Genomic DNA, 14,890 nt, shown 5'->3' on the forward strand with positions numbered 1-14,890 from the left:
AATTCCCAGCCTTTTTCCAGCTGGCAATGAGAAAATGTTTGGCTTTGTAGAGCACTGACCTGAGTAAACTGCTGAGTCCAGAACTTTGTATTCCTCAGAATAATGATTAGAAAAAATGCCTTTCTGATGGAAAACAAATATTGATAGCTGAGCTGTAGACAGTATTTATTATCTAGGTAGGTGCTTTTGAGGTGGGGCAGAAATGCATGCAAAATCCTGTCTGCTATCAGAGGGCTGGAACATGCTGAGTAGTGCATTAGGTGTTAATAGCAAATGGAGCTTTTGCCAGATCTTTGCATCCTCACTGTTAGTGCTGTGGTGAGCACTGAAAGATAACCAAAGGTGCTTGGCCACTACCAGGATCAAAACCTCCTAACACTGAGACCTTAGCTGAAGCTGGATCCCATTGCAAGGACTCTCTTTCTCCTCCACCATAATAAAAAATTCCTCTCAATTCAAAACCCTGCTGTTACTCCTGTGGAACTGTTCTTGCTTTGACCTGAATAATTATAGTAGATCATAGGATCAGTTTTAAATGTGCACTTTCCCAAAAAGTGATAAACTTCAGAGTGCTAATCAAGTACTCTGCTTTCTCTTGCTCCTACAACCTCTTTTCAGAAAGCACTATCCACCTGTGGCCCTACCTACATTTAAAATACTTCACTGTAGATGCTGCCAAGCAATTTGAAACTTATTCCTGTGGGAGACTTACCATCTTCAGGAAATTTAGCCTATGACTGTAAGATTTAGAGACTGAAAAAATAAGCTGAATCATTTGGGACTTTTTTTTTTAGAGTAAATGAAATACAGAGTTATATGCTTTTCAATGATGGCAAGAAAAGTTGTCATTTTTGACTCAAACTAATTTGACCCAAATAATTCAGCAGGAGCAGAAGAAATTAAAGTACAACACAACAGAATTCCACAACCTCCCTGGCGGAAATACTAAAGCTGAAGTCTGTGCAGGTTTGATAATTCTTTAGTAGGACATAATTAATGAAAAGTTCCTAAGCATTCAATTGTCCGACTAAACACCTGACTTTTGGTTTTTTTCTGATATAATCAGTACATTTTAAAACTTCAATTTAATGACAGTCATGTTTTCATTGAAAAAAATCAGTAGATATCCTTTCTCATCCTTTGCTTCTGGCATGGTAGATAACAGTACTTTATCATCCAGCTCTTCCTCTTGTCCATGTTTACAGTGTGTTGAGTCAGCTTGCAACTTTTCTCAGCTGAGTACAGCAGTTTTCATCTTCAGTTCTGTAGCACAAATTTATTTTCATTCATGCCACCCATTTCTGCATAGTTTCCAACCTGACAGTATCTCATTTCAAATCTGAATATAAAACAAGGTATGAAAGCATGTAAGTGTTGTGGGAACAACCTCAGATAGTATGAAGGACATAATGCCTTTCCTGTATATGTATCCAGGCTCCTCATCAGCTGTCTTAAGCACCATATTGCTCTAGATGGAAGACACTTGCATTCCATCCCTAAATTCTTCTCAGGGGCACTGTTGTTAATACAAATTTTATGCTTTACAGAGTTGTTAAAAAGTCTTATTCCTCCAAAATTAAAAACAAAACCCAAAAAACTATCTAAAGCATGAACCAAGTGAGCACAGTTTATTCCACCATTAAGATGACCAAACTTATTTATTACTGACAAGCCTTATTTATTATTTGGCACATTAAGTATTGTTTGCAAACACTACCAGTGATGATTGTGTACCTTTCCCCAGATGTCTTGATATAAAGCTTTCATACAAGTGTAGAGAAACTGTGGGTGATGTGCACCATCCTGTGTCTTGTACCACTGTGAAATCATTCCCATCCTTTCACCTGCCGTGTGCAGGCTTTGCTACCACCAGGTCACCCTGGGCTGAACAGGAAATATTGTGCCAGTTCTTTTGTGGCTTTTTGATAGAGACCTCAAAGCAAGACAAGGTGCTTGTTAGGCACAACACCTTATTCTTCTGCCAGTGATTTCTTGCCAAAGATGCTGGGGCCCTGCCAGCTGTGCTGCAGGCTGTCTGCTGCAGGCTGACACTTCTGGGTGCCTTTCTACATTCTGCCTGAGGATACACAGATCTTGCTTTAAAAGAATTTAGTCCCTTCCTAAAGTCTTAGATCTGGCTATATCTCCAGTGAATTGCTCTTTTCAATACACTTTTTTTTTAAGGATACTTGCTTCCATAGCACTGCACTATTTTCACCAGAGCATGCAGAGTTCTTAACAGGGAATTATAGGAAAGATGAGGAGGGCAGTGACAGGACAAGCGGTTATGATTCTAAAATTCCTTACTGTGAGGGTGGTCAGACAGTGGCACATGTTGCCTAGAAAACTTGTGGATGTCCCATCCCTGGAAGTGTTTAAGGGCTGGCTGGATGGAGCTTTGAACAATCTGGCCTAGTGGAAAGTGTCCCTGACAAAGGCCAGAAGTTGAAACTAGATCATCTGTAAGGTCCCTTTCAACCCAAACCACTCTATGATTTGATGTTCTTACCTTCCATCAAAAAAAGCTGGTGACCTTGTGGTGGATTAATACTCAGTGAGAGAATAAGTTTTTTGCAAAGTTCACTCCTGATTCTATAGAACTTACATACATCATGCAGATACATATTTGCACATTAAGTCATGCAGATAACTAAACCTTCAATATGTTGGAAACACAATCTTTAGCTTAAATAGGTTTGCACCTACTTGAAGAAAGTTGGAAAACTCCCATTAACTTCTGCAGCATTCAAACTAGATCTTAGGGCCTGGGTCAAGCAAAGCACTAATGTATACCCTAGTTTGAGCCCTGTGGACAGTTCCATTGTCTGCAGTGGAGCCACTCTTTGTTCTCAAGCACATGCTTCGTGAAAGGCTTTCCTTTCCTAACCTGGAGCACAAGTTCACAGCCATCCTGGCTCTATGTTGCTTTATCAACTGTGATACCTCAATTAATATGAGAACTTTAATTTATTGGTCTGTTTACAAAAGTGGGAGGGTAGCACTGCTACATCAGTCCTATGAGTTTCAAAGTTTTACAAAAAGCTAAAGTAGAAAACCATGGGACTGTGATTCAGGACTTTTTTTTTTATTATTTCTTCATTCTGATGCTGACTTGATGCATGATTTTGGGTGACTCCCTTAAGTGTGTCACAGATTTCAAGTTTCAGAGCTTATGACCTAGAAGAACTCAGAAACCAGAGACAGCACAGAAGTCAAGTTTCCCTATTCCTGTAATAATGCCTATTCTCCAAGCCCATGATTTTACCACCAGACATGAACTTTCCAGATCAAAGAAGGATCAAACCACAAACCAATGAAGTCATGTGTCCAAGTTCACATTCATTTATAGGGTTAGCTGTTGTGCTGTGGGTTTAGCTTTTCTCCCTTAATTTCCAGTTACCTGTCCTGAATTTATCAAACTGGCTATTTTTTTTACTGCTTGCACAGTGTATTGCAGTGAACTTATTCAAGTTCAAATAACTTGAATCAATATAGCATGGTCTTTTTAGGTGACAAGAGTAATCATAGTTGCTTATTTCTTAGGAGTTATAATTAATTATTTATAGGAAACCTGATTTTGAATTCCCTGAACTGAATAAATACACTAATAGGAAAGCAGTGTGTTCTGTCATTGCATTAACCAGCAATGAACAACAAGCAGAGGGGGAAGTTCCTCTGGAGATTTCAGACTCCTGTGCTGGTCCAGTGACAGCACATGCACTTAGCTCTAGCTATTGATACTCCTTTCTACACTGTGCACCAGAGTCTGAGGCATCTTCAAGCCCTGACATCGCTTGTCACCTCCAAGACTTTTTGCAGCCTGCAGATAATGCAGGTGGTGGGACTGTCTCTTGGAGAATGAGAAATTCTGGAAATTGCAGGGCTGAACAACCACATCTCTCTGCCTCTATACCAAGATACACATCACTACTGAGAAGGAGAGCAAGGATTGGCCAGGGAAATGAAGAACAATGCACAAATTGTATTGGGGTTCTTTCCCATGGAATGCAGAAGCTTAACTTTTAATTGTAATTTGACGTTTTTAATGTTTGCATCCTGTTCTAAGGTTATAAAAACATGTTTACTTTCTGTTAGCTATTGAGAAAGCTCGCTGTGGTATTCTCTTTACCTGGTAAATATTTGTGAGTTTAACCAAGTGCTAAGGCATGGCTTCATGGGTGTCAGAGACCTCAGCCCTGTACATTCTTATATGTTCTGGTTCTTAATCTGCAGATTAGTCCCTGATGACATATGTGATTTTTGATACATAATTTATGTCACATAATCATTTAGAGAGTTCTGAGGGGAACAGCAAGATCCCCCTCAGTGATTTTTCTTGCTGCTTTTCTCAAAACTTTAAATGGAACCTGTCCAAATTTCTCTCTAAAAGGAATTTTAGGATGAAATGCTTTTTGTAACCCTGTCTGTAATGTTTAGGACAGGACTCCTAGAAAGCAGATTTTCGTTGTGCCATTCATAGTCCTCTTGGCTCAGGGACTGGTGTATCACAAATAAACAGCTTCCTCTGGGAACCATTCAGGTTCTATGTAGCTGTCATGCTGAGTTTTTCATGGAAACTGATCTGCAAGACCCCCAGACCTGAAGCTGCCCAGTGCTAAGACCCAACATTTTGCAGCATCAGTGCACAAAGAGCACACAGATCTCATGTTTTATAATGCACGAATTTCTGTGAAAGTAGAGCTTTGCGTTATCAACAAAGGGGATTCACATGTCAGTGAATATGGAAAGTAACTGAAGGAAAGCTTTTCAGGTTGATGGAATGTTGCGGAGGAAGAAACTGCAACAAAATGCTAAAAGCCATTGAGAATAATTTTATATTTATGTTTATATTTATGTGAAACTAGCCTAGGCTAGTATTTTTCTACTTGTCCTTTGTTAGTTCCTGTTTTATTATCAGTATATTAAAATTATTTAAATTCTACTAGGTTTGAAGGTCTGAGCCAGTTCGGTAATGGTGTCTTGTCACAGAATCACAGAAAAATAGAGTTGAAAGGAGTATTATGATAATTTGCTTTTAGAAGTTTCTGTGTCCCTTACCTAGCAATGTATTTCCAGTATCTGAATGTAGCTATTAGATCAATAGATAAGAACTTGGAGATCTTGCATGTTTTTTATTTGAGAACCCTAGTAAGATCAATCAGTGCCCTGGTTCCTCATGAATGGTATTAATGTAGTCAAGTGCAATGAATAAATAAACTCCGTGTGCTTAATATAAAGGTCTGATTATACCAATGGATTATTTAGTTACCACGTGGAAGACCAGGTTATTTGTCATTTCCTTTCTCATGAATTCACTTGTAATAAAGAACATATGAAGTACAGTGGTATGACAAGGCTTTTTAATCCATTGGAAAAAAATAGCAAGAAAGGGGGAAGTTAGTGGGAGTGTTTAATTTCAAAAGGCCTAGGGATAATTGAATTCCAGTTCGGCGATTTGCACTGTGTATTTGTTCATGTTAGTGTGTTTTCTTCCAGCAGATCCTGGAATTCTGGCACTGGTTTAATAAGACTCACAGTTTTAAAACTAAGATTTTACTTGGCTCAGGGTACGCCTTGCACGTACTTCAGTAAGAAAAACAGGAGGGAAGGGTCGGTTTTTTCTCGTAAGCGCAGCACCAGCAGAGCCCGGCGCAGGCACTCCCGCACCCTCCGGGAGCCCGGCTGCTCCGCGCCCCGCTCCCTTGCAGGGCACGGCCCGGCCCTCGGGGATGGGGGACCGAGCCCGGGCACGGCTGCGCCCGCCGGACCGCGCTCCTCCTGCCGCGGCATTCCCGCGGCGCGGGCACCACCGGGCGGGAGGGGACGCGGTGGGACGGGAGGGGACAGGACGGGACGGGACGCGGTGGGACGGGAGGGGACGCGGTGGGATGGGAGGGGACAGGACGGGACGGGACGCGGTGGGACGGGAGGGGACAGGACGGGACGGGACGCGGTGGCTCCGCCCAACCGCCCGCGCGCGCCTCCTGGCTCCCCCTGCTGGCCCTGCGGTGCGCGCGGGAGGGGCGGATCACGTGAGGGCGCTCAGCTGACCGCGGGGAGCAGCGGCGGCGGCAGCCCAGGGTGAGCGCCGGGGCCGGGCCGGGCAGGGAGCGGCACTGGCGGCGGCCCCGCTGCTCACTCTCCTTCTCCCGCAGATGAACGGGGACGTGGCGGAGCCGGCGCCGGTGTGGGAGCGGTCTTGGTCGCTGGACGAGATCCGTAAGAGCAGCCAGAGCTGGTCCTTGGCCTCGGACGCCGGGGTGAGCGCTGCGGCCGGAGCGGGCCTGCGCCCGGCACCGGAGGGGTGCGCGGGCCGCGGCCTCCCGGCGCTCGGGGCCGTGCGCGGGGCCGTGCTGCCGCCCGCTGGCCGCGGCTGGCCCGGGCTCTCGGGACGGGCCTGCCGGGGAAGAGCGCAGCCCCCGGGCCCGGCGGCTCTCTCCTTGCTTTAACCCTGCGGTCCGGGCAGGAACACTGAAATGAGGCGTTGGCTCGAAAAGGGAGATGCAGAACCAAGTGGCTGAGACTTGGTCCTGTGTGTGTGCGCGGGAGTGGTTCAGTTTAATGTGTATGTGTTTTGGTCCTCAGTTGAAGTGTATGATCAGTTCTGCCTGTCTTACAAACGGTGCCAAAAGGAAAAAGAGTTGGATGCTGACTATTGCTTTCCTTTGTTGTTGTCAACAGCTCCTGCATTTTCTACAAGAATTCTCACAGCAAACCATTTCCAGGACACACGAAATCAAAAAACAGGTGGACGGATTGATCAGTGAAACAAAAGCTACAGACTGCCGCCTTCATAATGTCTTCAATGACTTTCTTATGTTGTCCAACACACAGTTCATAGAGAATGTGAGTGTGTTCTAGTACAACATCAAACTTGTACTTCAGACATTGTCATTGTCTCTTACTGTAGTGTGGAGAACTAACTGATTTAGCTTTCTGGCAAGTCTGATGCTGATTTAGGGATGAAATGATTTTAATTGCGTTTTGTTAAAAGATATCCTAATTCCTTTGTGAGTGATGCACTAGCCAGTACTGGCAGGTTCCCTTTGTCTTTTCAGTGATATCTTCCTTCCCTGCTAATACACGACCAGGAGATCAGAGTTTTGGTTTTAGAACTGTGAATGAGTTGGGAATTCTGGGATGTCTTGGTTTATCTTCACAAGTTGCAGGAATATAGCATTTGTCTGCACTTACCTGTCTAAATATGAGGCATGTTATAGAATGCTGTAAGTTTGCTTAGTGTTGTTCTTTTACTCTGAAAGCATTTGGTATTAAAGTTGTTGGCCTGCAGGCAGTTGTCCCCTTCATGTGGTCATGAAGAGCATGTTTTCTGGTTAATATTGCCACTTTATAGATATCTCTATTTTGAAAGATAAAGCTAGACTTGAAAGCCTGTTACAACATTGTATCACTGGAAGTATGTGTCTAATTAAGATGGAGAGCTTTAATAGTATTTCAGATTTTTGGAAGGTTTTTAGCTCTGGGTTTTTTTAAGTGTTTTGTTTTGATCAGCATTATTTCAGGCCATATGTGTCTCATCATGGCATTATTATTGGAAGGGTGGTGGCAGAGGAAAAGATGTAAAACTGGATTTATATTCTGGGGGTTTTTGGTGGTAGTGAGTTTTTTCAGTGCTGCAGTGTCTTTTCTGACCTAGCTTGGCTGTTCAGCATAATGATTCTGCTGAGAACAGTTTGCACCAAATGTTTTAAATCTCATGTGCTTACAGCTGTTTGTTCCCAAATTAAGGTGCACAGAAATAGGTCTTCATTTCTGATTCTCATTTTAGTTAGTGAGAGATTTGTCTCTTCCCAGAGGATAAGTGCACCTGTGCTTGAGATTTTGATTTAGGTTTGGAGGTTTCATGGAGATCTTTTATTCCCCATTTTTCTCCTTGTAGCTGTTTCTATAAAAGAGTGCTGGATGTGAGGTATCATCAGAACATACTGAAGGTTGAGGGTTGTTGTGAGCCCTCTCTGTGAGTATGGAAGGAAAGCTACTAAATGACAGAAAACTAAAGGAAAGTAGACAGCCTCTGAGTAAACTATAGGTTTCACTCTGAAGGTGTCTAGAACAGCTTTATGTGGGGAAGGTTAACACAGTGCATTTTTTATCATGTTCAGGTTAGTCTGTTAGCAGACTTGAATTACCTCAGTTTCATTGAGAGGCTGCCAATGGTACCTTCAGTCCCAATGCATGAAGGTACTTGACATCGTCCATGGCTTCCTTTTTTAATGTGTAATGAACTAATGTGTAATTAATTATATATTAACAGTGTACTTTATAGTGGTACCCATGGTTTAGCCCCTGTAGTAGTACATTGTTCTTACATGAATTAATTTTGCTTGACTTTTCAGAGAGTATATGATGAAGAAGTGGAAGAGCCTATTCCCAAAGCTGATGTTGGAGACAAAACAGAGCAGGTAGTTAGCTTCAGCTGCCTTGAGTGCTGTCAGTATGTTTGCAGTCTTTGTCTGCCTTCTCATTTTCAAACTTGCTTTGCTTACATTTACAGCTTACAAACCAAACTCCTTCCTTTCTCCTTGAAGTCTCTCTGTTGGATAGTGTATATCACTCAGTCATAAAGTTGACAGTGATATTGGAGGCTACTACAGGGTGTGATCATCTGTTAGGGCCTCCTCAAGCTCAGTACCATATCCAGCAGACAAGACTTATACATTGATTTTTCAAGTGGTTATGCATGTTTTTTCAGCAAGGCCTTGGGCATCTGTACTGGATTCACAGGTAGTAAATTGGAGAAGCAGAATCTGACTGAAATAATTCCTAGGAATAAGTACTCAGAGAGCTTTATATGTGTGTATATATATATATATATATGTATGTATATTACAGTCTAGATATATTATATTATAAATGTCCCCATAATAGTTTAGGAACACAAGTAAAACAATACTGTGCTTGTGTGGGTGTTTAGAATATCTCTGTTTCTGGAGTGATGAAAATTAATTGAGTCAAGCAAAAAAAAAAGAAAAATTCTGATTGTCCTTCTAATGCACATAGTGAAAAAGCTTTCATTGTGCTAATTTAAAATTAACATTTTGTATGTGTGTTGTGGTAAGATTGAGTCTTAAGTAAAGTGCAGTGAGAATGTGTTTTTTTCTGTTACTAAAGGAAAAGACACGGGAACAGAAAGAAGCTGATCTAATCCCTAAAATTCAAGAAGCAGTGAATTATGGGTTGCAGGTTCTGGACAGTGCATTTGAACAGCTAGACATCAAAGCAGGGAACTCTGACTCAGAAGAGGAAGAAAGTAACGAAAGAGTGGAACTGATACTTGAGCCAAAGGTACAGGGACCTGTTCTTGCTGGGTTTGTTTTGCTTTGTTGGACTTGCTCTTTGCTTCTGTCAGCTGTATTACTGCCTTAGTGTAAAACTGATGTTACCTGAACCTGTTACCTAAAAAGAGGATTTGATGACTGCATCTGAAGTAGTGCTCTCTGCTGAGCTACTCCTTTTGTAACCTGCCTGTCTTGCAGTTAGGTTAGCATTAAGGTATGGCATCTTAAAGTTAGTTTAATGGAATGAACTTCAAAGGGGAAGCCTCAGTTCTGTGTGGGAGTGGGACATATAAATTTTGTGCTTTTTAGGTACAAACCATATCTTTATAGGTTATTTTTACTATCCCAGTAATTAAAAATCCAGGGTCCAGGTTTTGGGATAAAACTCATGCCTATAGGTCTTTGCAAGGATATTCTTCTGTTAGATGGCATATAGAAAACAAGTTGGGACTACACAAATAGAAGTAGCCACTTTGGTTGGCAGTGTTGAGAGGAATAAACCTCAGCTAGCCCACCCAGTTGTATGTTGACTTGAAGCATATGTTTGGTGGGACTCTAAACAAGCTTGTGTCTTCCTTGAGTTAAAACAAGGGATGTAAGACTTCTGTCTTTGTCGGCCATGTAGGGTTGTTCAAAGATGTCAGAAAGACCTGATGTTGTCTCTTTCCAGGATCTCTATATTGACAGACCTTTACCGTACTTGATTGGCTCTCAGCAGTTTATGGAACAGGATGATGTTGGCCTTGGAGATCTCTCTAGTGAAGGTATGTGCTGAAATGATCTTTCATTTCTATGCAAGTAATTAGTTCCTAATCCAAGATTTTTGACTGTTTTAAATCACTGCTTTGGTTATCCTGTATGCTGTTCTTACATGGTTAGATGTGGGCTGTAATTAGCTGGGGAAAAAAATGTTCATCATGCTGTAACAACCACGTTTCCAGTATACAAAGCAGTAACTTCTCAGTTACTTCTGCTTTGTGTATTGGAAATGCAAGGTGTTAAAATTTCATCAGCTTCCAAAGCTCTCTCAAGCCACTTTCTACCCACCTGAATTTTAGTTTTCTTCACAGAGTCTTTAGGTGGCTTAAATGGTGACTACATTGTTCTGTGTCTGATGTTAACTTTTTTGTTTCCATTTACATTAGAAGGATCAGTAGATAGCGATCGTGGAAGTGTAATTGACAGTGAAGAGAAGGATGAGGAGGTAAGTGGCAAGCACCAGCATTCCTTGCATGTGAGGCCATTGACTATCTTGCTTTTTGATGTTGGCTCTCAAGATAATACTGCATGATGTTTTTTCCCTCTGTTGGTTGTGATAAATATACTTTGATATTGTTCTTATGCAGTGGTTTCCTCTGCAGCTTTCCAGAGGAGCATTTATGGGGTATTGACTCTAGCTGTTATTAAAGTAGAACACTTGAAACTGAAGTGTTTTATTCCACTCTAATTTAATTTTGTGAAGCAAATCAGATTCTTATCAAGAATTGCATTTATAGGAGTGCAAATCTGTTGTAAATTACAGTTACAAAGAATGGGATGGAGACTGACAGGAACGAGTTTAAAGCTTTAAGTAATGCATCTCCAGGCTTAGCCTCATAAATCTGCTGCACTGGAATATCAGTTTCTGATATGTTTTCCCCACTTTGGCTGGGATGTCCCTGCTTTGTAACTGTGCTATGGAAGCAATCCCTTTCTCCTGAGGTGTTTGCTTTTGGTGTCTTTGCTCACTTAAAGTGAAATCCCTTTTGAGTTAGTTGGATGCTGTCACAATGGAGCCTGCTGTCTTTGCTGAATTAATGACTTTATAGTGAGCTCCTGTCGTACAGATGGTCAGCAGTGGGGGAGCAATTTCTTGGTCAGATCATGGTGAGGAGATCTGAATGTCCAAACTTCAAGTTCAGAGTTTCTGAGCCCTCTCCCTTAACCACTGGATGAAGTAGTGTGTGATACTTGTCTCTGGGTCTCTTATGTTACAGGAATCAGATGATGAATTTGGAAACCCTAGTGAAGACGACCAAAAGACGGTATGGTTAAACACTCTGGTACATACCTGAAAGAATTCACATTTGTGACACAGTGAGCATGCATGAAAGAGGAGATGAGAGCTCTAGATAGCTGATTATTAGCAACTTTGAGGCCTGATTTGTATGAGTTTTTATGGGAAGGTCCTGAGCAGATGGTGGCACCATGTTCTGAAAATGAACCTGGGTTGGGCTTAAAGACATGCTTGCAAGCTGTCATTAGATACAGAGCCTGTGTGGGATGGTATTGCCTGATACGTGTTTTCCTCAGGAATAACTTGGGAGACATTAGAGTTCAAAGAATTTACCCCAGGAAAACTAGGCTTCTGTGGGTTTATTTGGTTTATAATTAAAAATCTAATCTTGCTATGCAGGAGGCAAGGAACAATACAGTTTGAGTATTACTTGGAATCAAAGATGTGAACAATATTAGATATTTGAACAGCATATCCATTTGGATAATGAATGAGGAGGGAAGAGAAATGTTAAGATGGAAAAATTCAAGCCTGACTTTAGTAATTGGTTTTAGAAGAAGGACTCCTACCATATTTTGATGTGCCACTGCAAAAGACTTTTAGGTGGGGATCCTCAGTCTGGCATGATATATTGCCAAAAGAGCAATGTTGCAAAAAGCAACCCTTATTTAATCTACTTATTAATAAAACTGTGTTGCAAAAACACTCAGATGTTACTTTAAGCTGACCTTCATAGGGTAGCTTTGTATGCCTGATATATTTTAAGATGAGCAAGTATCTTTGGGTTGTTGGTGATTTAGTTCAGTTCTGGGCGCTTGCCTGCGCCAACCCCCAGCTCTCATCCAGTTCACTTGATCTTTTTCACCCTCTTATTGATGTGTCTGAAACCAGGATGTGAGCATGTAGTGTCTCTCATTCTGCTATGCACCCTAAGGACAGAGCAAGATGATACAATTTTTTACTAGCTGATCAAGGAACACTAGGGAACACTTAACACAGTGTTCTTGTGTTAAGACTAAATACCAAGGTCTTTAGTTTGTGTATGGTAGTGGTACACACCTTGTGAGGGGAGCCTTTGTGTCCTCAGTTGCAGCATTCAGTAACAGGGCACAGGGTTGGGGTGTGCTAGAGAATGCAGCAACTCACTTGGAGCTAGAAGCACTCCTTCTTTACCTTTCAAAAGCTTTGAAGTACTCCAAATTGGCTCTAAGTTCTCATCCTTTTTGTAAGTTTGATTTGAATATTTTATCTAAGGAGATATAGTTTTGTGCTTGTTTTGTAAGTGAACAGGATATTAATTGATTTTTAGAGGATAGCCCAGATGAGTGATGAAGATGATGATGATGGCTGTGATCTCTTTGACTCTGAAAAAGAGGAAGACGAAGATGGAGACTTAGATGAAAGCACAAAGCCTGTGAGTAATTGCTGCCTTCCTGGAGTGGGAGATCTAACTTCCTATATGAAAAATCTGTCCTTAGAGTGATTATAATGGTAGCTCTCAAGTACCTGGAATGGAATCCTGTAGGAAGTGCCTCCAAAAATCCCGAGTAGTCTTTTAACATGATTGTTAAGGTGTTACCCCTTTAAACTCAGGGATTCTCGCACCTTAAGTGTCAAAGCTGTCTTTCAAGAATATTAAGGAATGGATTGTTGCATTTTTGTGAGGTAAAAGCCTTTTGTTTCTCTTGCTTACAAAGTAAGGTGACATTAAAAAGTGTGTTCATCAGGACTAGAAATTCTGAGGATTTTTTTATTCTTGATGCATGCCTAATCTCTGCTTTCTTAACAGAAAGCTGTATTGCTTCTTCTGAGGGCTTCAGGCAAAGTCTAGACAGGACACTGTACAAGTGAGGCTATAGAATACAGTATTTATAATTGTAATTGCATCAAGTTGCTAACTGGATCTGCTGTTATTTGTCCCTGCTGCTCAGAAAAAGAAGAGGCCAACATCATTTGCAGATGAGCTGGCAGCCCGAATCAAAGGAGAAGTGCCAGTCAGACAGGATGAAGAGTGTTCGTGTGAGTTACCTCCCAAGTTTTGAAAAGTGTTTGTGCAGTAATGGAGGACTTGTGAAAGTGTGGGACAGGAGATTGTGGGTAACAATACATGAAGTTACACAGGTCTGTTACTTGAACATCTATTAGGTAAAAGCATGACCAGAGGAATTGCAGACACTGTTTTGTGCTCTGAGTAATTCTTTGCCCATAACTCAGAGGACTGAATTGGAATTCACTGAGCGTTATAGTAGGAAACACATTGCTTTCAGGTGAGACAGGTCACTCTCAAAACACACAATATTGGAATTGTTTACTTTCCAGTCTGATTCTCCCTCTGCATGTTTGACCACACGTGCTTTTTCCTGTTTCAGGTAAGTTTGTGGAAGCCACTGGTCACTGTGGTCTTTCTGTGAGCTCTACAGTAGAAACACCTCAAGCAGTAGATTGGTGTTTTCATGTGGTGGGAATTGTTTGTTTTCTTTGTGGCTTAAATTCAGTGTTTTGAGGAAGTTTTCCTTGCTCCTGTCACCTATGATATTTTAGGCTAAATAATGCATTTACTTTTGTATTGCTTTCAAAGGCAGAAACATCTCAAGTAATTTAGTCTTGCAGCAAAGCAGCAGTTGAAAATAGCTAGCTGAAGTTGAGTTGGCAAGTGCTTGTGAGGCTGCTGTTGGCCTGTAATATTGAGAAGATGAACAGACAAGAGCTATGTGTGCGTTCTTGCACAGTTCAAACTAGGTCTGTTGATATCAAGAGTATAAAACCTACCAACTTAACCTGTTCAGTTACAGGGAAATCTTCCAGTCATTGAAGTAACCTTGTAAGGCCAGAGGAGATAAAACTCTGGCTTTGCTTTTGGTAGCTGAATGAAGGCAATAATAAATCTGGAGCCATTTGAGATGCCCAGAGGTTCTGCAATGGTGCGGAACCTGTGCAAAGCTGTGTTGCCTTCTGACACCTCAGGTGACACTGGTCTGCATGTAGACAATTGTGTTGAACCCCTAGTACCTGACAGAATGATTCTGTTAAAATTTTAAGCACTGGTTTTAGAAACTGTATTTACAGAATTGATTCATCAGGCTAATTCATGTGAAAGCACAGAGGTCAGCTTGGTTTGTTATTTTTTTAGATTCTTTTTTTTGCCATAGATTGATCTCAGACTGTAAGAAAAGGTGGACTAGTTTTTCATTGAAACTTTCTTCTTAAAGCCCTGTCATCAGAGACCAAAACAAGGAAAACCCCAAAAGAGAAGAAGGAAGTTAGAGTTCCATCAGATGGTAGGATATCCTTCTCTCTTGCTTTTGAATTTTGGGCTGGACTGTAAGATAACACTTCAGAAGTCATGGCTTTTGCTATAGAAGTCATGGCTTTTGCTGTAGAAGCTGGGTGGTGAATATGTAACATCCTTCATCCTTCAAGGTGAATATGTAAACAAATCTAGGTTGTGATGTGCATGTAAAGAAGGCTGGAAACAATGAGAATTCTTCCTTTAATGTGGCCTTCTGCAGCAACCGCACAACCCAGTCTGTCTTCAGCAGCTTCTCTCGTGTCATGTTTATGAGAGCAGATGGAACCAAAGCAGTTTTTATTTTGT

General features: G+C 41.5%; 1 protein-coding gene across 1 annotated transcript in view; it reads left to right on the forward strand.

Annotated features, from left to right (window-relative positions):
* The first annotated feature begins 5,973 nt into the window (after window positions 1-5,973).
* LOC121350117 (WASH complex subunit 2A-like) overlaps window positions 5,974-14,890 on the forward strand; it is a 35,540-nt gene continuing 26,623 nt past the window's right edge. Inside the window, 11 exon segments of the mRNA XM_041461154.1 lie at window positions 5,974-6,081; window positions 6,156-6,260; window positions 6,682-6,846; window positions 8,358-8,423; window positions 9,133-9,306; window positions 9,970-10,063; window positions 10,445-10,503; window positions 11,276-11,323; window positions 12,605-12,709; window positions 13,227-13,314; window positions 14,505-14,573. Of these exon segments, the coding sequence (XP_041317088.1) occupies window positions 6,156-6,260; window positions 6,682-6,846; window positions 8,358-8,423; window positions 9,133-9,306; window positions 9,970-10,063; window positions 10,445-10,503; window positions 11,276-11,323; window positions 12,605-12,709; window positions 13,227-13,314; window positions 14,505-14,573 (973 nt within the window). The 5' untranslated portion in view covers window positions 5,974-6,081.

Source organism: Pyrgilauda ruficollis, unplaced genomic scaffold, assembly GCF_017590135.1.
Source record: "Pyrgilauda ruficollis isolate IOZ18807 unplaced genomic scaffold, ASM1759013v1 scaffold15, whole genome shotgun sequence".
Classification (NCBI taxonomy): Eukaryota; Metazoa; Chordata; class Aves; order Passeriformes; family Passeridae; genus Pyrgilauda; species Pyrgilauda ruficollis.